This window comes from Gymnoscopelus microlampas (assembly GCF_963454915.1).
Source record: "Gymnoscopelus microlampas genome assembly, chromosome: 18".
Lineage (NCBI taxonomy): Eukaryota > Metazoa > Chordata > Actinopteri > Myctophiformes > Myctophidae > Gymnoscopelus > Gymnoscopelus microlampas.
Genome location: NC_139955.1, coordinates 10446013 through 10472849, shown reverse-complemented (window position 1 = coordinate 10472849; position 26837 = coordinate 10446013). Strand labels below are relative to the sequence as shown.

Genomic DNA, 26837 nt, shown 5'->3' with positions numbered 1-26837 from the left:
CCATTGTCTTTTTTTTCCCCCTACCAGAGTTTTTCCGTGAGCTGCTAGAAAACGCTGAGCGCTCCCTCAACACTATGTTCGTGCGCACGTACGGCATGATGTACGTGCAGAACGCCGAGCTCTTCAAGAACTTCTTCGCGTCGCTGAAACGCTACTACCTGTCGGGCGGCGCCGCCGTCAACCTGGACTCCATGCTGTCGGACTTCTGGGCCGACCTGCTGGAGAGGATGTTCCGGCTGGTCAACGTGCAGTACGAGTTCAGCGACGCCTACATGGAGTGCGTGAGCCGCCACACCGAGCAGCTGCAGCCCTTCGGTGACGTGCCTCGCAAGCTCCGCCTGCAGCTGACACGCGCCTTCGTGGCGGCGCGCACCTTCACCCGTGGCCTTTTGCTCATGCCAGAGGTGGTCCATAAAGTCTCCACGGTATGTGTTTTTTTTTTAAATGCTCTGTATGTCTCTCATGAGTGTAAAAACTGAAAAGCCCTGGCATCACACACACGACAACCGCTTTTTGTTAATCACAGTCATAGTGGTGTACACACTTTGCCGATGAGCAAGCATTGGGAATCACAAACTCCAATATGATGACTTCAAAACACGTTTTATATAATCATGATGGTGCCATCTGGTCCGGGGCTCAATTGCAAGGTGACCGTTTTGAATCCCAAACCGCTGCCATGTGCCAAGATAACATAATCACCTCTGTCGACTGGAAACCTTGTATGTCCAAAACCATTCCTTTTCAGGATGCGACACATTGTGAGCTTGTAAATCGGCTATTTTCACTTCTTTTGCCCGACTCTCTTGTATGACAAAGTAGGGCATTAAATGACGGAAAAACATAAAAAGATGACATTTTGAGATAAAGGGTTTCTGCCTGACCCGACAGCTATGATATGCCAACTGTTCATGGTATACTGCCCTAATTCGCATAGACCAGTGCAGTACCTCAACATAAGTAGTATTTTTTTACAAAAGTTTTCCTGGTAAGTTGATTAGAAGGAGCCGTGATGTGCACTTAAGCTCTTTGTTGGCGTGGAAGCTTCCATGAATCTATAATGAGGTCCTAAAATGTAATTATCACCAAGTAGATACTTGGAGGTTTGTAATGGAATACTTATGTAATGTCAATACGTTTTGCCTAAACAAGCAAAATGAAAGCATTGGGATATGGGTTGATAAAAATCTTCCCCCAGGCTCTATATTTTAGTGTACTGAGTGTTGCGCGATAGTTTTTACTCAACAGCTGTCTTATCAGGAGACTTGGTCTGAACCACAGTATTTTTAGTGTAAAGTTCCTTCTGTCCTATCTTCTCTCTCTCTTTTTGTCTCTCCTGGTGCTAAAAGGTCAAGGTTCCACTACAAAGAAGGCATTTGTGTGTCTGGGTGTGCTTTGATTGTGCTGCCATGACAACTTTATGATAGCTTAGCAAGTGTTTTGGAGGACTGATTAGATGATACTGATCTTTGAACTTTGGCTGTAAAACCACTGGTGAACTCACCCCTCTCCCAACACCCACCGTTGAAGTGCCGTTGAGCAAGGCAACTAAATCTTAGACTGTGGTTGTATGAGTGTGAAAAGGCCCCGGTCCAACAGGACAGAGATAATTGATATGTGTGGCATAGACAGAGATCAGACAACCGAGTCCATTTCCTTATATGTGCAAAATTGTTGTTGGCCAATAAAATAGATTGTGGTGGTTTTTAGTAGACCCAAATCTTTGCGTCCGATCCCGATTTGGGCGCGTTCTAGACTACTGATGATTACCTACATTTTGACTGATATTTCGTCTAAAAGGACAATATAAATTGTCCAATCAATTTATATTATATTTATATATGTTCTTGGACATCTTTGAAAACTTGTCAGAATTCTCTCCTATAATGTCATGCCCAAAATAGGGATGCCAGGTTGAAAAGCCAGTGCATGTGGACTGCATAATTGCCGATACCGATCAATCAAAAAATCATCAGAAAAGTAAAATAATGGCCGATATATAGTTTTCAGTGACTACCAGCTGCTGTAGACTGACTGTTTCTTGCTCTGGTCTCTCAGGTCACGGCGTCACCCAGCTGCGTGCGAGCAGCCATGAAGATGCTGTACTGCCCCTACTGTTCTGGCCAGGTGGCCCTCAAGCCCTGTCAGAACTACTGTCTCAACGTGATGCGAGGCTGCCTGGCCAACCAGGCTGACTTGGACACGGAATGGAACAACTTCCTGGGTAAGGACACTTCTTCTGGTCCCATGAGCCAGTTATTCAGGTCTTTTCCTTTCAAGGACCCCCAGTTTCATGCACATTAGGCACACAGACCCCCATTTAATGAAACTTATGTCTGGGACCCCCGTCTAAAATTGTAAGTAGGACTCTTAAGAGTGTACAAATGTATACACGCTCAGTGTTACACTCCTCAAGGACCCCTGGCGGTCCCCAGACTGCACTTTGAGAAGCAGTACTATAAACCTTGATAGCTCTGATGATCTGCGTTGCTGTAATGTACATAACTGTTATTTAATCTGGGATAAAAATGTAGAATAAAATGTAGTTGGAGGTGGTCTCCCTACTCTTCCATTGAGACATTTAGACCCTGGTGTTGGGTAGGACAACTACTGTTTGACAATGTCAATAGAGTTATTTGACAAGTAGAAAAGGGCAGAAACAAACATCAGTGACTGAGGAAGAGCCACTAGGCTCGAAACGTCACACTATGGTGGTAATAAACCCTTGATCGTTTGGAGCATGATCCTATTTTTTTTTCAATAAAGTTATTTGAGGCAGAAGCTGCACCAGATTGGACACTAGATATGCCACTATCTTTACTGTAGTTCAGACATCGTTGCACATACCTCTCTCCATCGGGGATAAACATAAAACATACAGACTGCGGCTTTAATTCCAACACAAATAAATGGAGTACAGTGTTCTCACAGCATGTTATTCCAAAAGTATTATATAATACTATTCATTTATTTTTAGTATTATATAATAATGTTTGCCGTTTTTATTTTGATGTCCCACTCTATATGGGATTACATGATAATTATTTACATGACGAGGCAATGTACTTGCATAAAAGACATTGTACAGTATACAAGAGTACACAATGGTTGGCCTCTCTTTTATTCCTGGTACACTGCTGGTTGCTGCTGCCCCCTGGTGGTGTGTCATGTGCCAAACTGCATGAAACGGCTTGCTGTGCTGTTGCATAGTTTCATGCAACTTCAAGACGTGTCCAGGGTTGCCAGATCTGCTTATTATAATTTCCCCGCAAGATTTTATTTGAAAATAGCCGATCTACAAGCTCACAACGCGTCGCGTTGTGAGCTTGTAGATCTGCTATTTTCAATTAGCTGATGTATGTTTTAAAGTGCTCATGTGGCCCATAGTTGCTTCTTTTGGGCTGGTTTTCCTAGACCTGGTTGCTTGTTTCTCTCACATAATCTGGCAACACTGGACGTGTCTTATGTGTTTGTGTTGATTGAATCAATCTGTGATTCATGATTATTATTATTTTTTTCATGACATTCTTTTTTTTTTCAGATGCCATGTTAAGTCTGGCAGAGAGGCTGGAGGGTCCGTTTAACTTTGAGTCTGTGGTCGACCCCATCGATGTCAAGATCTCTGAGGCCATCATGAACATGCAAGAGAACAGCATGCAAGTGTCCCAAAAGGTCTGTAGTCACATTGTGTGTGTGTGTGGGTGTTCGTAAACTTCGTACATACGTGCGTACGTGCGTGTATGCCATGCATGCATGCTGACCATTCCTTTACCTCTGTTCTCCAGGTGTTCCAGGGGTGTGGACAACCCAAACCCAGCCAGGCTTTCCGTGCCCGTCGCTCCGCTAAAGAAACCACCTTCACAGGTCGTTTCCGCCCGTACAGCCCTGACGCCAGACCAACCACAGCTGCTGGAACCAGTTTAGACAGACTGGTAAGTCCCACATCAAACTTAACATTTATCTTTGTATCTCATTCATGTATTTATTTATTTTAACACTTTGAACCCTAGCATCCCTATTCTGGGCATGTCATAGTAGGCTAACGTTCTGCAAAAATAGCCGATCTACGAGTTGACAACGCGTTGCAGTGCGATGTGGTGTTGTCAGCTTGTAGAATGGCTATTTTTGCCAGAGAATAAAAAGAAAGAAAGAAGAGGACACCTGGGGGACCCTGGTCAACGAAGTGTGGTTAAGCCCAGCTGACTTCTTATTGCTTTGTCTTTGTCATCCCAGACAGGGGATGTTAAGAAGAAGTTGAAACACGCTAAGAAGTTCTGGTCAACGCTGCCAGACACTGTGTGTGCCGGGGAGAGGATCGCACCTGGAGATGAGTGCTGGAACGGTACAGCAAAGAGCAGGTATGCATGGATTAAAGTTCTCAGTCGACCACGACTGATTTCAGTCACTCTTATAAGTTTAAAGAGTATTAGAATGTTCCATTGCTTAAATTGTAAGTTGATGTTCCAAATCGTCTTCCATAAAACCCTAATGATATTTCATAAAAGCAAAGGTTAAAAGTCTCAATCTGCAATTTCTTCTCCTGGTTTGCTGAATGTAGAACAGCACCGCTTAAACCAAACATCCCGTTGTTCCGTCCTCCTGTCGCAGGTACGAGTCTGTCGTCATTGGAAACGGACTGGCCAATCAGGTGTCGAATCCGGACGTGGACGTGGATATCACTAAGCCAGACACCGTGATCCGCAGTCAGATCGCCGCTCTGAAGGAGATGAGCAGCTGGCTAAAAGCAGCGCACAGCGGCACCGACATCTCTGTAGAGAACGGTGAGGATGGTGAGTTACCCATCCGTCTGTCTGTCTGTCTGTCTCTCTATCAGTAGTTATTGAACTGTAATTGTAGATATTAGAGCTATTTTGCACGACACCGTTGTGCGGCAAATTATAAGTGGATTATCGATTTGTTGATGCACTTCTCAATTATTTAATTATTATTTATTTAATAAAGTCGATAGAATATTCTCTAAGAAGATAATGGTGAGTTGTAGCCCTAGTCCTCCTTATCACTGTGTCCGTCCTCTAACCTTCTGGTTGTGTGTTTCAGATGAGGACGGCAGTACAGACGACGGGAGCGGGAGCGGCTGCGATACTCCGTCCTGCGGGACGGACGACATGTACTTCTCCACGCCCCCCGTGGTGGCGGGACCTCGCCTCGTCCCCGTGGTCCACCAAAACCCGCCGGCCGACGGAGGCCACCGCGCGTCTCAGAGCAGTCTGCTGCTGGTGGTGCTGTGCGTGGCGGGCCTTGGTCTGCTCGCCCCGCACCTCAGATAAAAAACGCCACTGCTTGGAAAGGAACTATGGAGCGAAGGGGAAAAACTGTCAGAGAGACTTTTAAGACAAAAGACTGCCTTCAGGACGTCAGTCTGTCCATCGCTGGGGGGAGACTCTTATTAATATTACAATAACTTCACTTTAAAGATTTTTTGTTGCTATGTTTTTTAAAGGACGTGTACAGAGATTTTACTTTTCTTCCAAAAAAAAAAAAAAGAATTCACCTTTTTACCCTCCTTGATGTTTTTCGGGGGCTAGATGCTCACTCCTCGCTGCCCCTCTGAGCTGTGATTCCTCCTACAACATTACAAACAGTGTTCCTTTTTTTATTTGACAATTTAATCCCACAACTGGTTTGTTGTTTGTTTGTTGTCACGATGGTGTTTGGTTGAGCGCTGAGTGCCTGTGCTGAGACATATCTGTGCATTTCTGAAGATATTTTCATTTCTGTTAACTAGAGAGCAACCAAGAAATAATGTAGCAAGTAGTCCTTCTGTGTGTGTGTGTGTGTGTGTGTGTGTGTGTGTGTGTGTGTGTTTGTGTTTGAGTGCGTATGTGTGTGTGTATTGTTGTTGGATGTGTGTGTGTGTGTGTGTGTGTGTGTGTGTGTGTGTGTGTGTGACAGAGACTGTGCTTCCATTTGAGATGTAAGCCAGTAGACCGGTGTGAAGCCGATCAAAGCTGAGGACATTGATCCGGTATGATGGCAGTTTTGTTTTATTGACTGGCCTTTCACTCTGTCAGAAATACTTATGAGAGAAATGACAACACAGGCATTTAGCTAGTTCAACGACAGATGGAATCATTGTGTGGTGGAGTTTCAGGGCATGCTGTGTGCTGAACGTGCAGTTAGCATGTACACATAATGTATGTATATGTACACAGCCTCATTGTCGGTAGAGACGAGCAGCGTTCTACCTGAAAGTGTCTTGGTTTAGTTTAGTCGTGTGGTACAGTAGGTATCCCCAGTGTTTTGGAGCGGAGACAGACCCCCCCCCCTTTAAAGAAGGTTAGCTGACAAAGACAAGTCCTGAATGCCCTCTGGTACTGTAAACTCAGTCCATTACGGAGTTCTCTGACTCCGTAACAGTCCGACCCGTTTGAAAAAGGACAGGATGTGACTTGTGTGTCTGGAATGTTGGAGATAAAAACCAGATAAGAGGAACGAAAGACGTGATGGCTTTGATCAAATGAAATCAGATCAAAAATACTTTTTTTTAATACAGGGTTTTATGTTGAAAGCTGTTGTAAGTTTTAGCTATTTTTACTATGAAGATATCTATTAGGTACTACAGTGAGTTTTACTGCTAGTTATTAGGAGCTGATGGTGGGGTGATCCATTCCCCCCCCAACCCCCAACCCCACTCCACAATACACATTTGTACCTCTTTAGATTAATGGACTGAATGGGTGTAAACACACACTTCAACTGATTGACCCACTTAATTCTTACATTTTTTCATTTCAAGGCAACATTGAATGTCTTTATCACAAGTGCTACCAAATTTGATACATGCGAGAGTATCGGAGTTTGTTGTATTTTTATAAACCTTGGTACTTTATTAGCTTCTTATTGTCAGAAACAAACGAATGTAGATGTTAATGACTGCTCAAGGTATTCATTTATAATCAGTGATCTGCGCAAATTTTCTAAAGTTTGTTTTGTTCAGCTCAACATTCAGTTGTAGTTTGATACTCTGGTCATTTCTCCTCTTGACATAGTATGTCATCTCCAGTTGCTTTTGTACAGTAAATTATGTAACTGCATGTTTTTTTAATGCATTTGCAAACATGCTTCCAGAAATGACAAACATAATTATCTAAAAAATACAGTATTCAGAATACATTGATATACATAATTTAGATGGAAAAGAATATTAATTTTACAAATTAACGGACTTATTTGTACTGGTATCAGATGTCTTGGTTTAAATATGCATTTTGTAAAAGAATATATATATATATGAATGGATTTGCATGTTTCAGGTTTGTGTGCAGGTCTAAAGTGATTGGCTAATGTTAAGACGCGTGGTGAATACTGGACATGGCAGTTTGCTCACAACCTTCGTGCCTCTCGTGTATCATGACTGTCAGGATGATTGTACGTTGTAAGGGAGACATCCTTATGGAAGGTTAACGTTCCCGATGATTCAGTACAATCAAGAGGACTTGAAAAGAATCAGTGAAGGACATCAAAACATCGAGAAGTTGGACTTGGAGGGACTAGAATGTCCACGCAGCAGAAGAGCTATGCAACCCCCATGGAAAGATATCCAAGCTATGTTTCGACAACTAAATTAGGCCCTATGTCTGTATTTCCACTGTTTCGGTTCCTCTGTTCCCGTGTGTACCAACATTTCTACAAGGGCTTGTGCATGTGTTAAGTGTCATGTGGGAGAGCTGTGCTTGTGCGCGATAAAACCCCAACTGTCTACAACAGTGGTTCTCATTGTAGGGTCCAGGGAACCTCAGGGGTTCCTTGACGGGGTTGAAGATGGATCTTTACAGGTCTGTAACTCTTGAGAGTATACAAATGGAACCAAATGGGTCCATTTGGCTCCATTTGAAGACTCAAGAGTTGTTGGGGTTCGAGAGCTTGAGAACCACTGGTCTACAACTCCAAACGGGTGAGGAGATGTTTGGGATGATGATGATGGTGGTGGTGGTGGTGGTGAATGTCTGTGCTTGCGGGCCACAAGGCGGCAGCATTTCCCAGCTGGCTGGAGGCCATCCAGCTGCAGGGAGTTTTTCCATCTGATCCACAGAGACAACTAAAGTCTGGTGACCATTTAAAGTTGAGCTAGAGACGGAAGAAGAACCTCCTCCATCTGCTTTTTGGCCCACAAGTACAGTTCGGACTCTTATTCTGAGAGGAGAGCGAGTGACTGAAAAGAATCAACAATATGTAAATATAAGGAGCAGCCGTTTTAGATGTCTCTAAAAGAGGCCATCAAAGTCCATCAGATTTTTACTTGTCAGAGTATCTCCTAAATGTTATGGAAAAAACAAGATGACATAGATGTTAAATTGTAAGAGAAAAGGTATATTAAACATTTCCTAGTCTTGTTGAAATAAAGACTGCCAATATTTAAATGGTTGTGGATGTTTTTTTGTTGTTTTTTGCAGTATACTCTGCCCTTTTGGGATAATTAGGTTTATAGAAGGACTATTTTAGGAGAAATGTGATATTTCATACAAATTAATATATGATTTTTAAATGACACATTTTAATTCATAATTATTTAACCAGGCAAGAATCTGTATGCAGATAAAACGGTCTAAATTATATCGTAATTCTTTTGTCAGGTGATCCATTGAGATGGACACAATAGTTATTTTAGCCCTAATGTGTGTATCTACGGGCGGGTCCATGACATGAAAATATGACCTGACTATAGGTATTTATGTTGTAAGAATGGATCCATCCATGCAAACGTGGCTGAATATTGATATATTGTGATTTCTGTCAGTATGTAAAATAGGGTCAGAATCAATAAGAATAAAGAAAAACATCACATGGATGCAACTGGGACGTATCATCAGTGTTGTAGCCTGGGGTCATCGGGTGTTTCGGGCCTCGCAACATACAACATACACCCTCGCCCAGGTGACCCAGCCAGGGTTGATCAAGCCCCGACTTACGTCCCAGTAGCTACCCACGGTCAGTCTATAGGGCAAGACAGGGCCACTCAGTCCGCTTCTCCGGAAGTACTCTGCCGGGACTCGGAGAGGCTCTGGCACGTGGAGGGACTAGGCTCTGTGGGTTGTCTCCTGGTCGGGCTCCTCCTTTGTCTCACCAGGTCCAGGACCTGAGCGCTGCGCCAGATCAGGTGCACCGCCCCGATCCAAACATTTCCTTCTGGCGTGATGGTTCCTTGGGCCGTGGTGGTACTGCAGGCTCCACTTGTGGATTGATTGAATGGCCCTCCTAAAGGCCTCACCGCGGGTTTGTTGGGCTTCTTCCTCACGGAAGACACAGGCTGGGGCGCTAACCCATATTGCTCCCGGGATGCCGTCTACATTCCGGCTGTCACCAGAATATATAGCTCATGAAGACGTCATGTCCAACGATTATGTCTGAAACATATGTTTTAGGACATCTTTTGTACGTCCAGAAAATATGTTTTAATTACATGTGAGATGTATAAAAAACCTTCTCTGAGGACGTCCAGAAGACCTCGCCAGAGGAGGCCCAGAAGACGTCTATACGACGTCTATACACAGGGGTGTAGTGCTACTTTTAGAAGTGGGGGAGCGTATCTACGGGTATATGCTTGTTTCCCTCTGCAAAATGTATTTTCCAAAAATAGCCGATCTACAAGCTCACAGCGCATCGCAGCGTGACACATTGTGAGCTTGTAGATGGGCTATTTTAGGCTAACATTCCCACCAGAATATGGATGCCGGGGTTCAAGTGGTTTTGACCAAAACCGATATCCTAATTTTAGACGTTGAGGGAGCATCCCTCCCCTGCAACCCCTTCTACTACCCCTGTTCATACATTGTTGATATTACAAAGTGTGTCGATTTACAAATTGTAGATTTAGTAACACCACATTTTCACTCTCCATCTAAATTCTACAAGTTTTATGTATTTTGTGCTCACATGGACCTCCATACAAAATGTGTGTTGTTGATGTTTCAAAACGATTACAATTTGTCACTTCTTTAGCAGATCTACAAGCTCACAACACAACGCAATGCATTGTGAGCTTGTAGATTGATAATTTGATGCTATATTAACTAACTTTGGTGGGGACCCCGACAAGGACTTTACTTTACCAACTCAATAGCACATTTACAAGCATCAGTATTGACTATATACTTTTATTTGGTTAAATATGTATTTAAAACATTTTTTTTTTTTAACTAGGCAAGAATCTGCATGCAGATAAAACACCAAATTATACCATCATATCCAATTATTTTTAATCCTAAACCTTACAAACTACATAAATTATCACTTTAGCACTCCCTGCTGGCATAATAAATACTTGCCAGATGCAGCACAAAGCCTCCAGCCAGGCATTCAGTAGAGTAGGATATGAAACATTTGAGTATGGCAAATACACAACACAACAAGTACAGTAGGTACATCTTTTGTTCTTTAATATATTTTAAAAAAGCATACAAGGGACACAGTAAATGTATGACATTAGCAAGTATGCTACACATTGAGGTAAGTATACAAAATTCCATCCTCCACCATAAACTTAAACAACTTCACAACTGTTCTGCATTTTTTTTAATGCATTTTAGACAAGCCAACATTTTGGTCTCCATAAATATGTTGTTAATGACAAGCAATATATATATATATACACACACACACGCATTCACACATATATACATATATGTGTATATATATATATACACACACACACGGTTAGACACTCCATAAAGGCTGTATCGTTTGAGGATCTGCCTGGGTCCAATGACGTACGAGGACAGGTCCAGACTGTCCGGAGGGAAGTCAACTGTGGTCTGCAGCTTCTGCTTCCTTCGTAGGAGAAGCGTTTTCAGGTGCACCAGGAGAATAGGAGGGACCTTCTAGATCTCCAGTTTCTTGGTGGAGTCTTGGTGGGCCTCCACACACACACACACACACACACACACACGCTGTCAGTCAGAAACCAACAACCACCATTTTTCAACTTTCTTTTTTAAAAATAAATCAGTGCTGTTGAACACCCTTCACGTCCGTGTGTGGGTTTTACAAATATTGAACCAATGACAAGTATTAAAAAGCGCTTCTGACAAAACCTCTTAACTAATCAATGGACAAAACAACGATTAGAATTATTAGAATGACGAAGTCAGACGGAAAAATACCCTATCTCCACATTAATGGTCAAAAACCTCCTAAAGTCCACTTGGGTAAAGTGATAATATAAGGACACATTCAAGTATCTGACAATGTATAAAGTCGTCATACGAACTTTGATGAGGCAGTATAGAGCACAAAGTCAGTATAGAGCACCAATGTTATTCTCCATAGAGGAATGACTTCGGTGAACCAGGGGATGAGCGAGTGACCCTTCTCTATTGTGTTGTTAAAAACGTTTTTGTTTTTTTCATTTCCTGAAAAGTTAATATTTTGGATATAGTTGGTTTCTACCCGACAGCAGAGATATATACACATATACATACATACACACATACATATATTTTGCATATCTCATCATTGAAATGTAATGGTGAGTGTCATGTATTCCTTGAAAAACAAATTGTCCCTTATGCTACATCTCATGTTATGAGAACATTCTAAAAGGCTGGAGTGTTGTGAAAGTTTGGGGGACTATTGGCAGCTTGGACCAACCTTTATGTTATGTAAAAGGATGTGTTTTGGCCACAATAATGTGTGTAACAAAGTAATACAATCAAAAATCAATAAATAAATGTGCATAAATTAAAACTGGCCATGGTGGACATTAAAAAAGTTTGAAGGAGCTGCTAAGCTAAACGGTTGACAAGGCAAACCTGGCAAACTCATCAAATATTAATCACTTTATAGTTGACCGGGGTCCCCAGGGCTCTATACCAGGTCTGCTAGTACTTCTCTCTACACCATCTCTTAGCAGAAAATAGCAGATTTACAAGCTCACAACACGTTGTATAGTGGAGCTTGGTGAGCTTGTAAATCTGCTATGTTCGCCCCAGAATAGGGAGGCTAGGTTTCAGGTGGTTATAACCACTTGAAACCCAGCATCCCAGTCCTTGGGGGGGGGGGCAATTGCCAAAAATAACCATGTTGCGTTGTGAGCTTGAAGATCGGCTAGTTTTGGCGAAGAGATTGGGGTTTAAGTGGTTAAGACCCCCTATTCCCACTACCATTGTTCCACGTTGTCCAGGTAATCCTCTATAGTGCCGTTCTCTTCTAGATCCCACCACTGTGGGAGCTGCATCTCAGGCTCCACTGTCTCTCTGTCGGCCCCTCTCTGCTTCGTCTCTGTCGAGGGGGGGGGACCCTCAGGCGTAATCGGGGGCCTCGTCGGCCTCCCCAGCCTCGACGACAGCCGTCCCCGAAGCCGTCGCCTCCTCTCCTGGTGCCTCCTCTCCCTGGCCTGCCTTCGCTCCTGCTGCCGCGCCGCCTGGAAGCGCTGGAGGAACAGGTCTCGGGCGTACTCGTACAGCTCCACGTCCCAGCGGTTCAGCTGACGGATCCTCCTCTGCGTCTCCGGAGCCACCTCCACGCTGGCGGCCCGCGTGCCGTTGAGCTGGGTGAACGGCGCGATGAACTCCAGGTTGAAGGCACGCTCGAAGAGGTACTGCGTCTTGCGCTGGTACTCGGTCAGCCCGAAGAAGGCCATCCCCCGCAGGTTGCGCTTGGCGCTCTCCAGCAGCACGCCCCAGCGCTCGTCCTCGGTCATGGCGGAGACGTTGTAGCAGCCCACCAGGCTGAGGTCGGCCAGCATGCGGGTTTGCCGGTTGCTGGCCAGGTTGTAGGGACAGTCCATGAACTCCTCCAGGGAGCAGCCCGACCAGTCGTCGCCGGGGTAGCAGCTCGGCAGTTCGGACAGCGTGGGGGCTCGTCCATCACACACGTGCAGGGAGGCCTTCCACGTAGCTCCACGCTGCACGTGGCGCCACTCACTCAGGTAGCGCCACACAGGATCCCGTAAGATGGTGATGTAATAATAGTTCCTACTGGAAAGAGAAGATGACATGAGGGACACAGTTACTATGTCAATTGGCTACTATTACTGAAAAATACAAAGATGTTTATAGCTATGTGGAAACCAGTATTATTAATATTTCAGTTTTCAGCCTAACCCAGCTGAGCCAAGTATCTTGCTCAGAGACACTTTGACACATTGCTGAGGGCTGCAATAGTACCTGGTGCCTCCGAGACCTCCGGAGTCCTAGGCAAGCTCACTAACCATTCATCTATGGCCGCCCCTTAAAAAGACTAAAACTAAAAGGGACAATCATTTTTTAGTGTCCCAACTTGCCGTTGGGAGTTTGCGTGCAAAGTTTCACACCGAACGGTCCAGTTCAGCAGTGCCGGAGATTGGCAGCTCAGAGACACATGGACAGACGGACAGGAGCGAAAACAGTCTCCGGCCTTCTGCCATAGGGCCTGCCGGAGTCGAGACAACTAAATTAAACAAAATTGAATAAAAATCATCTTGGTTTTAGTTTTTCCACCAACATATCTGATGTCATGCAGTCTCTCCTCCTACCTTCGACTGTAAGATTTACAGCTTCTATAAATCAAGGCTTTAGTTTCCTCATATAAAATGTTGCTGCTTGTACCTGTGTGAGGACGAGTAAAGTACATAATAATCCCTCTTGATTCTTGTGTTTGTTACTCACCTCGGCAGGGTGGTCTTGGGGGTTTCGCCATTTGTGTCCATACGTGATGGGACACAGTTGATGAGTTCTGTCCAGTCCGCATGAAGTCCACAACTCCAACCGGTGGAGAACCGAGAGAAGAGCCATGTTTCTCTCCTCCCAGGCCGGTAACAGGTGCATTTCTTCTGCCCTGCGTGACACTCGCACGGCCGCTCCAGCTGAATGTTGCGTACCAGGTGGCGACCGAACGTCGTGCCCCCCGTCTTCTGGATGTGCAGGAACACTATGACGTCCTCTCCTTTGATGTCAAAGTCCACAGCGCGGTTCAAGTCGCCTGTTGAGAAGTTGAAGCGAGGGACGAAGCGGACCAGAGCCCCGTCCTCTGCCACGTACGGGTCCTTCTTTGTGGCCGTACCTCGTTGTGTGTCACTGCTGGATCCAGGGGTGGTGGCACCGCGGGGGGCACTGCCCGATGGCCAGTGCAGCAGCTGGCAGTCGGAGCTGCTGGGACAGACGTACTGGAGCACAATGACGCCGAAGAGAAGCAGCATCAACAGGAGGATCAGGACCCGGTGGTTCTGGCTGCTGGATTTCTCATCCATCTTCCCACCGGGAGAGGGACAGATAAAACATCACTAGAGCAGTGCGGGCCCCTCCTGGGGGGCCACAGGGCTCTGTGTGGAGACTGGTTTAGTTTAGGTTCCACACAGCAGCCATAGAGTTGTATTATAACTAAGATAGCTTAATAATGACTAGCCTCCTGAGGGGCCAGGGTGCTCTGTGTAGAGACTGGTTTATTTTAGGTTCCACACAGCAGCCATAATTGTATTCTAACTAAGAAGACAGAGACTGGTTTAGTTTAGGTTCCACACAGCAGCCACAATTGTATTCTAACTAAGAAGACAGAGACTGGTTTAGTTTAGGTTCCACACAGCAGCTAGAATTGTATCATAACTAAGAAGACAGAGACTGGTTTAGTTTAGGTTCCACACAGCGGCCATAGAGTTGTATCATAAAACTAAAATAGCCTAATAATTAATAGCTATAAGGTAGCGGCTACCAAAACAATAACAAAGCTGTTGCTAACGTTAGCTTAGCACTGATTTCCTGCGATAAAGGGACGCTTCACCCCAAGCCGTAACGCCACTACAACACAAATATATTGACTATAGTCCAAGCACTAGAGTTTCAATGACGGTCGTTACACTTATGTTTTGTAGTAAAAGTTACTACAGTCTTTTATCAAAATGTTACGTTAGATTGTCCGTATGATACTGCTGCTGCCCCCAGGGATCCTGCGCTTTCTTCCCAGAAGTCTGTGCGCTGAATCCTATGGCTGAATCCCATAGCCCAGCCCACTGTTTACCAATCAGTGGGTCGGGACCCGTTATATTATACCTCTATGGGTCACCCCCCCCCCCCCCCCCCCCCCCCCCCATCTGCTATTTTCACTAGTTAGAGTCCTGGGGAGACAGCAAATTTGTCTTTTAGGTCTCGAGCTAAAAAGGTTTGGCCAGTGCCATATAGCCCGACCGGACGTAAGCTCTTGAGACAAATCCTAAAATCATTTTTTTAATCAAAGTAAATCAATACGCTCCCAGTTAATCTAGACTCATTACTCTTAAACACAGACCCAGAGGTACAATCAGTGTACCTAGATATAGTAAGGCCTACTCCGTTTCGGAGGCAAATATTGCACTTTTACGCCACTGCAATTCATTGAAAACTTTAGTTACTAGTTGCTTTGCAGATATAAATTATTACATTATAAAACATACATTAACCACTTCAGTCCCATTTTATACATAGGCTATTTGAAAATAGCCGATCTACAAGCTCACAGTTTCGGACAAGGAGGTTTTGTTAATGTACATCCTTGTTTAACTTGCTGTATTTCGTTTTTGTATTGATTCACATGGATTTGTTTGATTTTTTTATATTGACCCTTGTGTGAGTTTTGAACCAATGTCATTGGGCATCCAGGTGTCAATCAACTCTAGTCAACATAGCAGGTTCTGACAGGGGGTGGGACTAAAAAAAAGCAGGAAGGAAGACAGTGAGAGAAACAGGTGAAAACAGAGATGTTTATAAATTCCATAATCTGGAAAATGAAGAGCTAGGGATTAATATCAGTGTGTTTGTGTGTTTTGAGCTGGGTTTTCACTCAGTATTTCTAGCACAACCAGCTGACAATAATAAGATGGGCTGTGGCTATGGTCAACTAACACACTAGCCTGGAGGAGAAGAGAGTGTGTGAGACATTTCAACACGTTTCTGAGTGAGTATGGACGCTATCTGAGAACTGTAATGACATGGAAATTTAGTATAGGACCTTTATTAGCCGGGAACAGGTCCCCACTTAGAAAAACACCCACTTAGAAACACCCCCACTTAGAAACACGGAACCCCCCATCATGCTATTTTATTATTAATATATATTATTATTATTATTATTATTACATTTATAACGTTTTGTGTCCACGAGCCATAGTCCCTATGCCCTGTGGACACGGCCAATTTCTGGGTTACACTGTACAGTCTGTGGGGGCGTGAAAATTCACCGGGGGGACTCTAAATGTCCTCTTGGCCCCCCCTCTGCGTGTGGACACCACTTGTTCGCCCATCAGTCCCACGGATGATTTTTGTTTCCTTTTTTTGTATTTAGGGTCCTTTTCTGCAGTTCAAGCATAATTCCACAGGGTGGCAGGCTATTTTCCAAAACTATTGGAAGTGGACATGTGTACACAGCCAGCATTAACTCAATGGAAAATGTACTCTGTGTACAGAGGGTTTCCAAAGGGGTCCATGGCTGGTTCCCAAAGTGTGGTTCGGGGACACTACAGCGTAGACATGTTCATGTAAACTATTGGCCGTGGCGTGGACACAAACTTGTGTAAAACTATTGCCCGTGTACACAGTGGTTGATCTCAAGTTCAAAGGGGCTACAGGGCTGACAAGAGCCTAGTACAGCATAATAGCTCCTATTAGAGTCTAGTATGGCTTAGAACATTCTAGTGTAGCCTATTCCAGCTGGACCCAGCCCTTTATAGCCTAGTACAGTCATCTAACTACCCCCATACCCTAGGCCATAGATATTCAACTGGCGGCCCGCGGGCCACGTGCGGCCCGCGAGGAGCTTCCTTGTGGCCCCTGGCCATATTCCAAAAATTTTCATAATTATTATTTATTTTAACTTTGATTTATGTTATCAAAGTTAAAACAGTACAAATTATTTATCCTTCATTAGTTCTTGAAAGGCCATCTTTCATTGAAACTTAACTTGGAACCTTAAATAGAACCGAATTAGACCGAATTAGACCCGAAAAAAGGTTGATTTATATTGGTCAAATGACCGAATTAGACCCGAATTAGACGGAATTAGACCCGAATTAGACCCGAAAAATTTTGCGCATTGTGTGCGTGGCCCCCGACTCCAAATTATTTTACAGTTGTGGCCCCCTGCCTAATCTAGTTGAATACCCCTGCCCTAGGCTATTCTCCCACTGGGCTGGACTTGGGTGTGCTGCAATGTGCTGGGCTGTGCTGGGCTCTGGTGGACTGTAATGGGCTCTGGTGGGCTGTGCTGGGCTCTGTTAGGTTGTACGGGGCAGTACTATACTATAGCCTAGAAATATTCATGTAAAACTATTGCCGGTGGACACAAACCCATGTAAAACTATTGCCCGTGGACACAGTGGTTAATCTCAAGTGCAAAGGGGCTACAGGGCTGACAAGAGCCTAGTACAGCCTAATAGAGCCTATTAGAGTCTAGTAAGGCCTAAAACATTCTAGTCTAGCCTATTCCAGCTGGACCCAGCCCTGTATAGCCTATTACAGTCATTTAACTACCCCCATACCCTAGGCTATTCTCCCAGTGGGCTGGACTTTGTGTGCTGGAATGTGCCGGACTGCTGGGCTCTGGTGGGCTATAATGGGCCCTGGTGGGCTGTGCTGGGCTCTGTTAGGTTGTACGGGGCAGTACTATACTATAGCCTAGAAATGTATAGCCTAAAAGCAACCAATAGATGCATGTCATGTACTGTATAGCATGTTCCACTGTTCTTCTGTATCTTGTACACATTATTATGTCCATTCATTTATCTGTGCCAGATCTATGGAACGCCAACCCCTATGAGTGCCTGCCTGCCACTGTCATGTTTACAACCATGAACAAGATGGCCACTGCCATGCAAGAGGGAGAGTATGACTCAGAGAAGCCTCAGAACCAAGTAAAACAACATTTAATGTATATTCACTATATATTCAACAGGGTACTATTGAGGTAGAAGATGTTTAAAGTGGTAGTATTGAAAATGGAAGCAAGACATAGACTATGTTTTTTCTCTTTTACAGTATGTTTTAGGCATTCGTTAAGTCACTAATCCATGGTAACTACCAAAGAATATGGATTTAAGTTTAAAGCAAACAGTGCCGTGACTACACGTGTACATGTTCTAACACACACTGTGTTCAACATGGCTTCTCCTTCAGTTTTACATCATCAAATTACTCTAACTGAAGCAGGGCCTTGTTTTTCAACCCAGTTTTATATGTTGCCTTTGTCATTTCCCAGAACTCTCCACCGGCGGAGCTGCACGCAGCAGCTCTGAGAGCAGACATCACTGATGCAGAGGGTCTTGATATGAAGCTGGAGGACAGAGAGACCGTCATTAAGGAGCTTAAGAAGTCACTTAAGATCAAGGTAGGGACAGTCTGTAGTTAGAAATGGTGTTTCAATGTAAATTTGTGTTTTAATTAGTTTAATCACCTGACCATTAGCTTAAGTTCTCAAGTGGTACGTAAGTGCTATCAAGTGAAGTAACGTCCTAAAGTGTTCAGTCTGTCTTTAGTACAGAACTTTAGATATTAGTACAGAACTTTAGAAGAGTGGTTTAAAAAGGAAGTGTAAATAAATGGAGGTAATTTTGTGTTTTCCAGGAAGAGGAGCAGAGCGAGGCCAGCATGCGCTTGAGTCTGCTGGAGAAGAAGCTGGACAGCTCATCAAGACGCAGATGAACGTGTGGAGAAGATACAGACGCTGACACTGCTCAAGAAGACACTGCTCAAGAAGAAAGAAGTAGGATTGTTTTTCAAAACATGCATGTGAGCAGTAGTAATTGTAACATAATCACATATAGGCTCAAGCCCTATAGTCTCAATATACACACCACTCATAATTGACTGAAGGTGTTGAAGTAGTAACAGATGCAGAGTGGGGCATGAAGCTGGGCATTTATTTTTGCCCTAAATGCTCAAAATAGGGACGCCAGGTTGAAAGTGGACAATGAAGTGGAAACAATGATGTAAATATGACATTTCTGTTAGTTTTAGCCAACTGTTTTTATACAGATGAATAGAAACTATTCTAATGATTTATGCAAAATAATTGCAACTAGCTCAAATACGTAGTTGCTATCAGGTGATTATGCAATAATTGTGACAGGCCTAATACAGTACATAGCCCTGGGTAGGCCACCCAGCCTGCTGCATATATGTGCTCTGTGGTGCACCCCGTTCTAGATTATCCATGTGTAACTCAAAGAGTGTGCAAATTTAACCATCTGGTCACCGTTATATTTAACTGATATTTGTTCCGTATTTCACTGTCCAGAGAAGAGCTTCAAGTTGAACATGTTAATCCTTTCCTGTCAGATTTCCATTGGAATCCCTCTGTACCGTATCAAAGACATTAGGATGTTGTATGGGGTCGGTCCAGCCCTGGGGTGATTGTCCCATTGACTTTGAAGGTCTGGTCACGGCCCCCTCCCCTCGCGGCCACGTCATTGCATCCCGTATCACCAGCAAAAACCCTGATGAGGTATGTGCCACTGTCTCTCTCTCGACAACGGACGTAGAATTTATATACAGTAAAACCCTCAGTGCTACTGTCATTTATTTAACTTAAAAAAAGTCCAAATTGAAGGGGCTCTGATTAAGTATTTGTTTGATGTGTTGTTGTAGGGTTTCAAGCTGAGCTCGGGAACGGTCCAAGTGCTGAACCTCGGCAGCAATAAGAACGTTTGGGGTTACTTCAGCGTGGTTGCGGCTGGAGGCCTGCATGAGTTTGGACACTGCTTCTCCTGACACTGCTTATCCTGGGGAGAGAATCACGAGCAAATCAGAGGCCATTTCGTGAGTACACTCACCCTCACTGGATGATACAGTGTCAGTCAGTGAAAAATGATGGAAATGTCAATTCTGCCCTCTGTTCATGGGAGCGTTCCGTATTTGGGGCACTTGCACAATTTTTCCTACATAAAGATGCCATCGATTACTACTTTTGAGAGGAGCTGCTACATGTTTCCATAGCCATTGAATTGAACTCAACTAGGTAATAAGCTCACCATTCAACATAGCTTCAAACTGCATGCAGTGACATTAATAAGTTGTTAATGAGGTTGTTTGACTCTTTAGTCTGGGTAAGTCGGAAAGAATAGTGCAATTCCCCAAAATCCAAACTATCCCTTGAACTCTGTAACCACTTAAACCCTATATTCTTTGTTGACCGGGGTCCTCCAGCGGTCTAATACTTGATCGCTTCTTTTTTTCTTCCCTCTACACTACAAATATCTTCATCTGTAATAATGACATACCCCACATAAGGACGCTAGGGTTGATGGGTTTCTGTTTTGTATGATGTGAACGACACCCAGTGAGATTTTAACAGTTGTCTTTGTCTCTACATACTGTAGTAACATGGTGGTGGCTGTGAAGGAACTGTCTTATCAGGGGGGACTTCAGGACCACTGTAGAGTACCTCATAAAGCTCCTGGAGACTGAGAGCTTCCAGCATAACCGCATTGAGACTGGCTGGCTGGACAGGCTCTTCTCAGAGAAGATGCAGGTACAGCCATATCTCCCATTTGGGGGCGACCTATGAGGAACATGTAGCATGTAGGACCACATTTCTTATGGCAGCGGTGCTCAAACGTTTTATTTTTTCAAAGACTCCCATATCTTCAGAGTTACAGACCTGTTAAGGGTCCATTCGGAACCCCCCCAAGGAACCCTGAGGGTCCCTGGACCTCACTTTGAGAACCACTGTCTTATGGCATTAAGAAATCACTGTAACCTCAAGTAATTGTTGTGCTATGTGATGATGATTGTACGACATGGATCTAAAAATGTTATTTTGCCATTATGTCCCCATGCTGTGTTCTAGTCAAACCGAGTGTACGCAGTCAAGTGCGTGATTAGACTATGGTAGATGGAAGCTTGATCTTACTGGCATTGTTCTCATTGTTCTCAACACATTGAAATGGCCACTTTGTTTTAGTTTTATGATAAAAACGAAGACCGTTAGGATGAGTATAGTGCTATGTGTGCAGGGCAGGCAGAGCGTCCGGACACCATGCTGGGGATTGTGAGCGGTGCTCTCCGCGTAGCCGATGTCAACCTGAGGAACAGTGTGTCCAACTTCCTGCACTCACTGGAAAGGTACAAAAAGAATAAACAAAGTACTGTCTTAACCCATTTTGGGCGGGAAGCCCTTTTTGTAACTAGACCTTTCAGGGCGGGGACCCCTTTTGGGGTTGTTGTTGCTATGTACAGTACATAGCAACATACATGTTTTGTAATTATTGAAGAAATATGTTTTTCAGAAACTTAGGTCTGGATTTAGAAGGCGTTTTTAGAATCGGCCTCAGGTCTAAATGGGTGTCTGTCGACTTAGTCTCGCGTAGCCAGACCCCACAGAAAATGAAAAACAGCGACCTCTGCTTTTCTGATATTCTGTGGAGTCTGGCAGGAGTATAATGTTAGACTAGAGCGCAGGGAAACACCGGTTTCATGTCTGCCTATAGCGCATCACTTCCGGTTGGTGCGACCATGTTTTCATTCCCACTAACAATATTTCTACACGGAACACTAACACCACTTCTCCCAGAGAACATGGATGGTTTTGGTTATAAGCCCACTTGTTTCTATGATGAAAGAGTAATTTAAAATGTGAATATCTTTCCGTGGTTTTGTCCGCTCCGAGGACGCTATTGTTAAATTAGTTTCGGCTAGTTTCGAGGGGGGGAGGGTGGATCATGGTGGATGGACACGTGAATCCCGCCCACTACATTTGATTGGGTAAAGCGCGGCCCACTTCCTGATCTGAAGGCACGCCCACTTGTATCCAATGCGCACTGGTTAGGACGAACCGCTCCGACAGATTCCACCGCAGGTCGGAATCTGTTCTTGAGAGATTACTGTCGACTAGAATATGAACCTACCCCCAGATCTGCTGATGTCAGGATAGAAAACACCCAAGCCTCACAGCTAGAAGGTCCTCGGTTCGATTCCCGCCGGGGACGCTGTGGGCATCAGTGCCCATACCCAAGGTGGGGTTGTTGAAAGGGCCTTTCTGTGTGGAGTTTGCATGTTCTCCCTGTGTCCCTTAGGGTAGGTAGGTACCCTCACAAAAACATGCAGTAATCCTGGTCTCTATACTGCCTCCCCCTGGTGATGGAGGGGAAAGGAACTGGTTGGAATAACGTGTTCCTTCCACGCACTACGTCCAACCGTGGAATTTCCCCCCTGTCAGGTGATAAGAAGCGGCTTGCTAGCTCCTCATGCATTGAAGGAGGCATGAGCTCAGTTCTGGGCTCTCCCTAGGCTGGGAGAGTAGCGGCCAGGATTACATAGGCAATTGGCACTGGTAGAAAAAATGGGTTACAAAATTGTGGGATTAAAAAAAAGAAAAAAGGATAGAAAACACATCCACTGAGCATCAGGGTGGCAAAGCGGTGAAGTTCCTGCCCACCACTGCAGAGACTAGGGGTTTGAATCCTCCACGGTGCATCCGGCTTGGCCAGGCTCTCCAGCAAACCCAATTTCTATCGCTACACTAGTGACTCCTACAGGTTGGCCGGAGCCTGTTCAGCCGGATGTGAAACCGAGAGGAATGGCATGTTCCACCACATGCGTTACGTACACCCCCCTGGTGAAACTCCTCACTGTCTGGTGAAAATAAATGGCTGGCGACTCCATGTGTATTGAATTAGGCACATGGTTGTCTGCAGCCTCCCACATGACCAAATGTAGGGGTTGGCAGTGACAGGGACTACACAAGAGGGGAAAAACGTTGAATCGGCATAATGACGAAATTGGGAAAAGGGGTAATATAAATAACCGCACCCACTAACACACACATCTCCCACTGTCTTTGCCAGAGGTCAGGTGTTACCTGCACACACGCTCCTCAACACGGTGGATGTGGAGCTGATCTATGAAGGCCGTGGCGTGACATGACAGTCTCCCAACTCCTACGTGCTCATCATGAACCATGCATCTGCCGAGATGTATGTCCATCGCCTCAGCCTTCTGCTCTCATATGACGGCAGCAGCTGTACCACCTACTGTACATGAAAGAGGAGGTGGACAGGTACATTGCTGTTTAATGTTTAGAACCTCAATTAACCTTCATCGTATGACGCTGTGGCATGCTGACAATAGCCGATCTGCAAGCTCACAACACGTCGACTCGCACCCCGGCGCGTTGGGAGCTTGCAGATTGCCTATTTTTGGGGGGTGACCAATGCCTATTCTTGGGGGGTGACCAATTCCTGTTGACTTTTTTGGGCATTTTGTGCACAATCCTCCCTGCCATTCTGATTTGTATATACAATATTCAATGGTTAAACTTGGTTAGAACTGTTTGTTTTGTATTTTGCAGGTATCCCATCACTATCGGAAACACGACTTGTGTTTTTGAGAAGGAGAATGACCCGTCGCTGCTGCGCTCGCCCTCTGCAGGAAAACTCATCCAGTACACTGTAGAGGACGGTGGGCACGTGTTCTCTGGCCAGTGCTATACTGAGATGGAGGTGTGATATCCAAATGAAAGAGAATTAACGGCATATTCGCCCTAATTTCATGGACATGAATTTATAGATGTAAACTGCATTAACATGTGTGTTTTCCAGGTGATGAAGATGGTGATGACTCTGACCGCTTCAGAGTCTGGTTGTATTCATTATGTGAGAGGGCCGGGGCTGCACTAGAGCCTGGCTGCGTCATTGCCAAGCTCCAACTGGATGACCCCAGCAGAGTGCAGCAGGTATATTATGTGGACTACGCCTGTTCTTGTGTCATTGCCGATCTACAAGTCTGTGAGCTTGTATGTTCACCTATTTCGGCATCCCCAGAATAGGGACGCTAGGGTTCATATGCTCCTCTAACTATGTGTTTTTGTCCCTAAGGCGGAATTGCACACAGGGGCCCTGCCCACTATCCAGGCTGTAGCATTGAGAGGGGGGAAGCTACACAGAGTGTTCCACAGTACACTGGACCACCTGATCCACATCATGAATGGCTACTGCCTGCCCGAACCGTTCTTCTGCATCAAGGTCCGAGTTCACGCGTGCATAAGAAACAAACACCTACCTAGCTAACAGTACAGTGGTTGATAAACATGCTGTTCTTTCTATCTCCCCAGCTTAGGGAGCGGGTGGAGAGGCTGATGAAGACCATGCGAGATCCCTCCTTGCCAGTGTTGGAGCTGCAGGACATCATGACCAGTGTGTCTGGTCGCATTCTCCCTGCTGTTGAGAAGGCTGTCAAGAAAGACATGACACAGTATGTCAGCAACATAACCTCAGTGCTGTGCCAGTTCCCAAGCCAGCACCCAGCAGGTAATGCACGAGCGCTCGTTTCTAAATGAGGCTATATATTTATCCACATGATTCAGACAGGTTCTTTCTTACTTCAAATCAAGACAAATGGTTTAATTATGAACATGGAATGTTATCCCTCATTTCCAGATCGCCAACATCCTCGACAGCCATGCTGCTACTCTGAACAGGAAGTCAGAGAGAGAGAGGTCTTCTTCATGAACACTCGGAGCATTGTGCAGTTCAGAAGTGAGTATATCCTAGGATATACTAGCGCTCTTTCTGCCCGTCATCCTCCACCCTTCACATATCATCATTTTGAAGCTTAGGCTACTTAGGCGACTAACCAAGGGGCAACTTGAAGACCTGTTGAGTGTTGTTCAAGTGTGTATTTGCACTTCGTGAAGAAAAAAAAGCTGACATGGCCAACGAGCTCAACTACATATTCCCCCACGCCCAAGTTCCCAAAAATAATCTCCTGGTCACTAGTTGGTGTACAAATTGAATGAACACTGGGGATTTGACTGTGTACGTTGTCCTCTTGCGTGTCTAGGACCAGCTGTGTGGGCGAGATCCCACCCTCGTCGATGACCATCCTGACCGAGCTCACCCAGCTCAGCAAGACGACCAACGCCATTCAGCTGAATGAAAATGGTATGTGGCTACAGCACACATACAAAGATGCCCCATGTGAAACCGTTAAGTCACCACTTAATCATTAAGGGGTGACTTAGCAGGATGCATTAAGGTTTAATGCGTCCTGCAGCAGCTATATTAATTCATGACCAACTGAAAATAATTGATGCCCAAATTATTTTACACTCCCCCAGGTACTGATAGCCTCCCACCTGCCCTCCTGTGAGCTCAGGCACAACCAGGTGGCCTATACTTGACGGACAGCACTTCAAACTCAGGGTGGAGCGACAGCACCTGACAGTGGCCATGGTTGGAGCCCATCTCTGCCACTTGTATGAAGAAGAACAAGAGAAGTTTCACTCGATCATCACAGATGCAGAGTGAGGCATCAAGCTGGGCAAATTAGGGGTTTGTATTGTAGATGAAAACCACAGTTTGATATTCACTTGCTTATTTCATATATAGTATTTTAACATGGCTGCACTTTTGGAAATCACAAGCAGCAAGCTGTCTTTCTCAAATGTTAAAACAGGTCAACAGATATTTGGCCTATGTACATGGATTTCAGAACTTGCACTATTTAGTTTGTTTCAATGCCTGGGTAGAATGTGTTGCATGGTCAATTGATAAAAAAGACTGTTTGAATACAACACTGACGATGTTTCCAAGTTTGTGCATCAGTAGATGTTTTTGTTTACTGTAAACTGAGAGTGGGAGTACCGATGACATTCAGGAACAGACTGGGTGATGACATCTGGAGAGATGGAGGACAGATGAAGGAGGAGCCAGGCCCGGAGGCAACCCACAGTGCCTAGAGCCTCCTAGTGTCGCCAACACCTCCTGCTAATATGTCATCAGCCACCTTAACCCCCAATTAGCTCTGTCTCTAAACCTCCCCTCTAAGAGACCGTGGGGGCAGTAGCCTGCCACTTGACACAGGCCGGGGTCTGATTAGCCTCGGTCGGGTCACCTGGAGTGTTGCAAGACCCGAAACACCCAGTGAGTCCAGGAAAGAACACTGATGATGTGTCCAAGTTTGTGCATCATAGATGTTTTTGTTTACTGAATGTGTGTCAATTGTCTATAAAAGTGCATTTGAACGGTCAGCTGAGATAACTTAAAGGTTTATTAGAAGGGATAATTGAGCCGGTCACTGAAATCACTTCACTGAAATCTGTCATGCACGTCCCAGCAGAGTGATTCAAATTCAACAGCTAAGAAGTATCACAGTAGCTCTCACTCTCGATAAAGCATATGTTGATTCCAAATATTAACACCTCAGTCTACAGTCTTTCTATGCTTATGTGTTCAATAATGCTTATTTGTCCTAGTGTCTATATGCTGACCTGGTCTTGGCTAGACACCTGTCACTCCCCTTCTCAGCTCGTGTGTGATTAGAGCCTGACACTATAAAGAGGAGCTGTAGCCAGCTCTCGGCTATTCCCCCCCAGCACCCCAGCAGAGCACAAGAGTTTATTGGTTCCCTTGACTATTTGTACTTTCTTTATTTCAGTTACGATGGGCTGATTGTAAGTGTTTTTAATGTTTGGTATGATTTTCGTTATTGGTTACTTTGTACTTTGTGTTTTGGTAGTTCATGGGAGTCTGGTGAAAGGACACAATAACGTTTGCCACCTTCACCTTCTCGACGATGACAGGGAGTACTGCTTCTGCTTCGACAAAAGGACCCGCAGATTAACATGTATTTGTCCACAGACCCCCATCTGATAAGATTTGGTTTTAAATATTCTTATTTTCAGGTTTGTGTGTGATTGTGTGCTTACAATGTGTGTTAACATAATTTATACACTAGTCTTGACTTTCTGTTCTGATTCAGATTACACAAACTAGGTATACCACCTGTTTGATGAATGTAACCGATATAGGGTGATGAGTTAAACAAAGGGGCTTTGAGGAATGTTCAGGATGATCTTATACAAGACCATAGATGTAATATAGTTGGATGATTACATTATATGATAAGATGGCGGACAAGTTTCAAATAACTTGATCATTGAGA

General features: G+C 44.6%; 4 protein-coding genes and 2 long non-coding RNA genes across 7 annotated transcripts in view; 5 read left to right on the top strand and 1 right to left on the bottom strand.

Annotated features, from left to right (window-relative positions):
- gpc4 (glypican 4) overlaps positions 1–8381 on the top strand; it is a 46955-nt gene extending 38574 nt beyond the window's left edge. The window contains exons 3-10 of one of the 2 annotated variants that reach the window (XR_014602854.1): positions 28–425; positions 2059–2224; positions 3542–3672; positions 3786–3932; positions 4234–4358; positions 4609–4790; positions 5059–5866; positions 5914–8381. Coding sequence is in view for 1 of the 2 variants with exons in the window: in XM_084085991.1 (XP_083942117.1) it covers positions 28–425; positions 2059–2224; positions 3542–3672; positions 3786–3932; positions 4234–4358; positions 4609–4790; positions 5059–5288 (1379 nt within the window). In the remaining variant the exon portion in view is untranslated. Of the gene's footprint in view, positions 1–27; positions 426–2058; positions 2225–3541; positions 3673–3785; positions 3933–4233; positions 4359–4608; positions 4791–5058 lie in introns of both variants that reach the window. The other variant, XM_084085991.1, reaches the window with a different exon arrangement.
- A 2577-nt stretch (positions 8382–10958) lies between these two features.
- hs6st2 (heparan sulfate 6-O-sulfotransferase 2) lies at positions 10959–14513 on the bottom strand. Its single transcript, XM_084041918.1, has 2 exons — positions 13605–14513; positions 10959–12935 (listed from the first exon to the last, which is right to left on the bottom strand). The coding sequence occupies exons 1-2, from the start codon at positions 14183–14185 to the stop codon at positions 12116–12118; spliced, it is 1401 nt and encodes a 466-aa protein (XP_083898044.1). The 5' UTR covers positions 14186–14513; the 3' UTR covers positions 10959–12115.
- On the top strand, positions 14236–14572 carry LOC311034163. The gene is made up of 3 exons (XR_014599566.1): positions 14236–14282; positions 14387–14446; positions 14507–14572. It is a non-coding gene; the product is annotated as an uncharacterized lncRNA (long non-coding RNA).
- Positions 14573–15676: 1104 nt separating this feature from the next.
- LOC311033918 (dynactin subunit 1-like) lies at positions 15677–18622 on the top strand. Its single transcript, XM_084041653.1, has 4 exons — positions 15677–15861; positions 17694–17812; positions 18157–18285; positions 18522–18622. The coding sequence occupies exons 2-4, from the start codon at positions 17738–17740 to the stop codon at positions 18597–18599; spliced, it is 282 nt and encodes a 93-aa protein (XP_083897779.1). The 5' UTR covers positions 15677–15861; positions 17694–17737; the 3' UTR covers positions 18600–18622.
- A 943-nt stretch (positions 18623–19565) lies between these two features.
- On the top strand, positions 19566–21020 carry LOC311033620. Its single transcript, XR_014599512.1, has 3 exons — positions 19566–19715; positions 20276–20427; positions 20912–21020. It is a non-coding gene; the product is annotated as an uncharacterized lncRNA (long non-coding RNA).
- Positions 21021–22895: 1875 nt separating this feature from the next.
- LOC311033591 (acetyl-CoA carboxylase 1-like) lies at positions 22896–26552 on the top strand. The gene is made up of 9 exons (XM_084041170.1): positions 22896–22953; positions 23245–23395; positions 23495–23628; positions 23771–23917; positions 24007–24202; positions 24332–24430; positions 24735–24835; positions 25012–25816; positions 26412–26552. Exons 4-7 carry the CDS (start codon positions 23876–23878, stop codon positions 24770–24772), a joined length of 375 nt encoding a protein of 124 aa, XP_083897296.1. The 5' UTR covers positions 22896–22953; positions 23245–23395; positions 23495–23628; positions 23771–23875; the 3' UTR covers positions 24773–24835; positions 25012–25816; positions 26412–26552.
- The last annotated feature ends 285 nt before the right edge of the window (positions 26553–26837 follow it).